The sequence below is a fragment of the Haematobia irritans genome, chromosome 1 (assembly GCF_050003625.1).
Source record: "Haematobia irritans isolate KBUSLIRL chromosome 1, ASM5000362v1, whole genome shotgun sequence".
Classification (NCBI taxonomy): domain Eukaryota; kingdom Metazoa; phylum Arthropoda; class Insecta; order Diptera; family Muscidae; genus Haematobia; species Haematobia irritans.
In genome coordinates, this window is record NC_134397.1 from 235,229,066 (window position 1) to 235,235,572 (window position 6,507).

General features: G+C 31.5%; 1 protein-coding gene across 1 annotated transcript; it reads right to left on the reverse strand.

The window, feature by feature from the left end:
- Nucleotides 1-1,213: 1,213 nt before the first annotated feature.
- On the reverse strand, nucleotides 1,214-1,970 carry LOC142219548 (uncharacterized). Its single transcript, XM_075288488.1, has 2 exons — nucleotides 1,875-1,970; nucleotides 1,214-1,813 (listed from the first exon to the last, which is right to left on the reverse strand). Exons 1-2 carry the CDS (start codon nucleotides 1,887-1,889, stop codon nucleotides 1,298-1,300), a joined length of 531 nt encoding a protein of 176 aa, XP_075144603.1. The 5' UTR covers nucleotides 1,890-1,970; the 3' UTR covers nucleotides 1,214-1,297.
- Nucleotides 1,971-6,507: the final 4,537 nt, after the last annotated feature.

Consider the following 6,507-nt stretch of genomic DNA (forward strand, 5'->3'; position numbering starts at 1 on the left):
AAATTTTGTCAAAATTTTCTATAGAAATTACATTTTGACAAAATTCTCTGTCGGAATAAAAATTTTTAAAAATTTTTCTATTGAAGTCAAATATTGACAAAATTTTCGATAGAAATAAAAATTGTCAAAATTTTTGTAGAGAAACAAAATATAAAGAAAATTTTTTACAGAAATAAAATTTTGAAAAAATTGTTTACAGAAATAAAATGTCGCAATTTTCTATAGAAACATGTGAACAAAATCGTCGGTAGGAAAAAAAATTTTGACAAAATTTTCTATCGAAGTTAAATGTTGACAAAATTTTCTAGACGGACGAAAAATACTGTTTTTCATATGTTTGGTTGTAAAAATTATATGTTTGGAACTTAAATTTTTAACACAACATTTTTATGTGCAAGCATATAATATTCATAAACTAGCATGACATGTTTGGGACATATATGTTAATATGTTAGAACATATTATGTTTGGGACATAAGCTGTTTGTAAATATAATATGCTTAGATGCAAACATATATTCATTTAGAAATAGCCTTTACACATATATGTGTTTAGAAAGAGAGACTAGAGAGTATGCTGCAAGTAACCAATTGGCGCGTTAAAAATATATCCACACAAAGAAAATTTCATTATAATTTTTTCTACCAGTGTATGCCCTAAGGTGAAACATGCTTGAAGCAAAATGTGTTTGGGGTATATGCTACAGAAGTGATTTTTTATGAGGGTGTATAGAAATAAAATTTGTCAAAATTTTCTATGGAAATAAAATTTTGAGAAAATTTTTTACAGAAATAAAATTTTGACATAAATAAAATTTTGACAAAAAATAAAATTATGTCAAAATTTACAAAAAAAAAAAAATTAGATAAAATAAAATTTGTTTTCCAGTATCTATAAATTCAATAACTTTAAACATTTTCGTGGTTGATCATACTATCAATTTTCCCTTGATGATGCAAGATCAAAATATATAATAAATAGACTTAATATAAAATAATAAAACATTTATATCGAAGTAAAATTTTTTTTCCTACTAACCACAAAAATGATCAAAAACTTCAAAATAAAATTTTTGTAAATTTGCTAGATTTTTGGTAAAATTTTCTTCAAATTTTGGTAGATTATTTTTAGCACGAGTAGTTGGGGATCCAACCTTATTTTTAATGGGTACGACTCACGAAATAAATTTTCCCTCAAATAAAAAGACAATTTCACAATTTTTTCTTTTATGATTTTTTATGAATTATTTACAAAAACCAAAAAAATTCCCTTAACCGTAGAACAAAATATTCAACAATTACCATCCATGATCCTTTTGCACAATATGCTTGTAAATCGTATAAGGAACTGGATATGGTTTTGGCACAGCAATTTTAATTTGCTTAATTACCTCCACGGGATAAGGTTTCTCTACCTCAACGGGATATGGTTTCTCCACGGTATACGGTATACGTTTCTCCGTTATTTCGGGAACAATGCGATATGTGGGTACATGAATTTCTTGTTGGACAGGTACATGGACAGCATAAGGCTCTGGAATTTGAATATGTATCACATTGGGGACTTTCACCGGTACTGGATGGGGTATATTCAACGGTATTTTCTCTATAACCTGAACGGGAACACGTTTATTTACTTCCGAATAGGATTCCGAAGATTGATAATGTTGATGATGACCACCTGATCCTGTGGCTGCGGTTAACGATTGATGGGGATCCGATAGCGATAAATCCTCTGTGTCAATATGTGAGCAGGCACCATAATGGAATAGTATGACAAAGGCATACATGGCAAAACGTATGTTTAAAATATTCTAAGGAAAACAAGGAAATTTTATTAGAGATATTCCTGGAGTTAATAGAATTTTTGCCTACATTGGTTCTAACCATTTTCAAAAACTTTTGTTTTTTTTTCCTGCTAATTTTGTAATCCACAGTAGTCCTTAGTCTTGTGATACGTGTTATTGGCCACTTGATTTAAAACTGTAACAGTTTTCCCCACTGGCCTTGGCTTTTATTGGAAAATGCATTTTGGTTCCTCTTTTTGTGGAGTGTTTTTTTCGACATCATCGTCACAGCATCATCGACAATGAATGCCTGGGAAAAAAGTGAAAGATTCCAAATCACCGTTTGCAATCTGTTGTTGTTGGCTATTTTCTTGGCCTAGCTTCGATGGCCAAGTCATCTATTCCCTATAGCGCCACTCACTCACCCAACTACAGGTTTTGAATGCCAGCCAGATAGTCGGTCATTATCGTTATGGCAGATTGTGCAACAATCGCTTAACATTATATCACATTAAAATGAAAGTACCTTCAATTTTAGTTTTGCTGTAATTTACATTTGGTCTTTTTTTTTTTTTTTGTTTTAAGTTTAGAAACTCTTTGGATTTATAAGGAAATGCATTTAAGCGTTAGTTGCTTTTTTGTTTTTTACTTCCATTTCGGAAAAACAGATCAAATGACGGTGATGCTGACCAGCAAGCGCCCTCTCACTTTGTGTAAAAGGGTATGGAATTTCAATAGTCAGATTTTAGAGTTGCCAAATCAATATGTATATGGACTATTGTGAGGATTATAAACACAATCAAGAAGTGGAAAAATGGACTTGTCGACCTTTCAAAATTTGGAGAGTCAACTTTTCAACTTTTTTCTTGAAATTCTGAAAAATCGACTTATCCAATTTTTGATTTTTTTTTTCAAATTTTTGAAAAAACAGCTTTTGGAGTTTTAAAAGCTTTTGAGCTGCAGTTACATCGGATAGCTTTAAACATTCATGGACATCGTATATGCGTATATACACTAATAGAAAAAGTTTCGTTATATTAACGAAATGTGTCATTAAAAGTCAGCCAATGAAACAAATTCGTTAATACAACGAAATTTTTTCGTTATTATAACCAATTTTCCGTTATCAACGTTCGTTATATCAATGAAAAATTTTCGTTAACTGATTTTTAATGAAATTTTTTTTGAGTGTACGTATCCCTTTAAAATATTTTTAAAAACAAATTACATCCTCTACAGATACTCTCAGACTTACCATAGACATATTTCCATCATATTCCCCTCAATGTCGAAATTTCGAATTTTCTTTGTCAAAATTCCATTTGGCTAATATCAAAATTCGATTTTTGTATATTTAAAAAATAATAATACCAAATATCGATTATTCATATTTGAACAGTCAACTTCTTCTTCTTTAACACTTTTTGTGTCAAACAAAATAAAGAAGTGAGAGGAAACACTTATGATCGTGCAAATATTTTATATATTCCCCTTCCACATACTATTGAAACTTGTTTGAGATTATCATATTCCTTCACTTGCTAAAGAATCGGTTGACAAGGTATTTTAGAATTGTATTCTAAATTGTTATTTAGTTCATATTAAATGTTAGGTTAGATAAAATAGGCATCTTAAAAGGTGGCTGATTTATATTGCAACCAAATTCAAGATTCCACCATTGCTAAAGCGTTCGTTTGACATCTGACAGATTTATTATGCTTACAAGTTAGCGCATTCCGATCTATTGCATCAGAAATTGAATTATTCGTGATGAATTCTGATTGCTTTATATTTGGCTGGAAAACCACAAGTTACTAAAATTAAAGCCCTCCAGTTTTTAAATATGAATAAAGCTTTAGTGAAATTTGGTACATGATGTTAGTACATGGTCTCTAACAACCATGCAAAAATTTGTCCACATCTGTTCACTTTTACGTATACACCCTCAAAAAAAAATCGCTTCTTTAACATATGTTCCAAACACATTTTGCAGGAAGCACATATATTATTGCATACTGCCGAAACATTAATATGTTTGTTTTATGTGAACATATTATATGTTTGGAAGCATTTTGAGCTAAAAATATTATATGCTTGGAAGAATTTTTCCCAAACACGATTGTGCTCATTCCCTAACATACTCGTAATTTTCACTTCCACGAAATTTTTTAGTTATTGGCACCTTTCTCTGTAATACAAATAATGTTGAAGAAATTATTCACTTTTATAAATTTTTTAAATTTTACCTTTCGCCTGCACGGAGAATCGAACCGAGGACCATACAGTTTGTAAGCCAACACACTATCCACTGGGCTACGTAGCTGTTATAGTCACCAGTAGATAATTATCGTTTTAAGTTACATTTATATAGCATAGTTTGCAGCGCCCACGAGCCTATGCAAACATAACATTATTTAACAGAAACATACATTTGTTTGCCACGTGGAGCAGTGGTTAGCATGTCTGCCTTGCATGCAAAGGGTCGTGGGTTCAATCCCTGCTCCGACCGAACATTTTTTTTTTTTTTTTTTTTTTAATTTACACATTTATATTTATACTATATTAATTTTTTTTTAAATGAAACTTCGAAATGTGCGTTATTAAAGATTTATAGTCAGTAACAGTGCTTGATATAAACGAAATTGACTGATATTTGGATAAAATATTATTTTTTATTGCAAAAATTACAATCTTGTAATAAAAAACTATTTTTGTACAAAACTTTAAAATTTGGAAGGAATTCAAAAACTAACAAAAGAAGAACGTGGAGTCGAGTATAAATATACATACATAATTTTATAATATAAACATAAATTTATTTATGAGTGAACAGTTTTTTACTAGCATTTAACTTTACATACAACATACAAGCGGTTTCACAGAAATTGTTCTCTTTTGACTCTTTTGCTGTGTTATATTGATATCTTTTGTCAACTCTCCCGGTTTCCATCTCTATTTCTTTCTCTATACTCTCTCTGTCGCTTTAAATAAAATATCACAACATATGTATGTTTGGTCGAAATTTGTAAATTTATATATGTTTGTATTCACACATATGATTTTTATGAAACATTCATGCCCCAAACATAATATATTCTAACACATTAACATAGATGTCCCAAACATTTAGTGTTAGTTTAGGAACATTACATGTTCGCACTTAAATATATTATGGTTTAAAATCGTGCCCGAAACACATTTTGTTTATATCGGAACATATGAAAAACATATTTTTCTAACAGTGTATAGACCGATATGGACCTAGTTTGGCATGGTTGTTAGCGGCCATATACTAGCACAATATACCAAATTTCAACTGAATTGGATGAAGTTTACTCCTCCAAGAGGCTCCAAACCCAAATCTGGGGATCGGTTTATATGGGGGCTATATATGATTTTGGACCAATTTTGGCATGATTGTTGAAGACCATATACTTATACCATGTACCAAATTTCTACCGGGTCGGATAAATTTTGCTTCTCCAACAGGCTCCGGAGGTCAAATCTGGGGATCGGTTTATATGGGGGCTATATATAATTATGGACCGATATAGACCAATTTTTGCATGGTTGTTAGAGACCATATACTTACACCACGTACCAATTTTAAACCGGATCGGATAAATTTTGCTCCTCCAAGAGGCTCCGGAGGTCAAATCTGGGGATGGGTTTATATGGTTAGGTTAAGTTAGGTGGCAGCCCGATGTATCAGGCTCACTTAGACTATTCAGTCCATTGATACCACATTGGTGAACTTCTCTCTTATCACTGAGTGCTGCCCGATTCCACGTTAAGCCCAATGACAAGGGACCTCCTTTTTATAGCCGAGTCCGAACGGCGTTCCACATTGCAGAGAAACCACTTAGAGAAGTTTTGAAACCCTCAGAAATGTCACCAGCATTTCTGAGGTAGGATAATCCACCGCTGAAAAACTTTTGGTGTTCGGTCGAAGCTGGAATCGTACCCACGACCTTGTGTATGCAAGGCGGGCATGCTAACCACGGTGGGTCCCATCGGTTTATATGGTAGCTATATATAATTATGGACCGATATAGACCAATTTTTGCATGGTTGTTAGTGACCACATACTAACACCATGTACCAAATTTCCATCCGATCGGATAATAAATATGGAAATAAATAAAATAAATAAGGGTACCATATATGCACTGAAAAAAATATTGTCGTGAGGTCAAAGATTTCATGTCTTTAAAATACGAATGCAAATTTTGCTTAGCATAAAAGACGCATTTCTTTAGTATAAAGTTTTTTCCTTTACCAAAAGTGGGTAAACTTTTCAATGAAGTCGTATTGTCCTTATAATTAAGTGATTTGATTTAAAAATGGATATCATAACATGAAAGAAAAAATGTTTGGGCTAAGGTCAACTTGACTTTAATAATTCAGAAAAAATCTTTAAATTTAATGAAATTGTCTTTAAATTTGTTGTCTTTTTGCATCTTGACTACAAAGCAAAAAATCGTTCAAATATAGGACATGTTTTTCAACACTTTATTTTAAAGACGTTTTTTACTTGAAACACAGCATAATTTCTACTGGAAGTGGAGTCTTAATTTGGAAAATAAAGTTGTCGTTATTTTGTTTTTAAAGGACTTTGATAGCATATGAAGAAAAAAGCTGAAAAAGCGAAAACTTAAAATTTGCTTCCTAGAAGCAAGTACACAAAACCCGAATTTAAAAGAGAATTGTGTCTTAAAAGT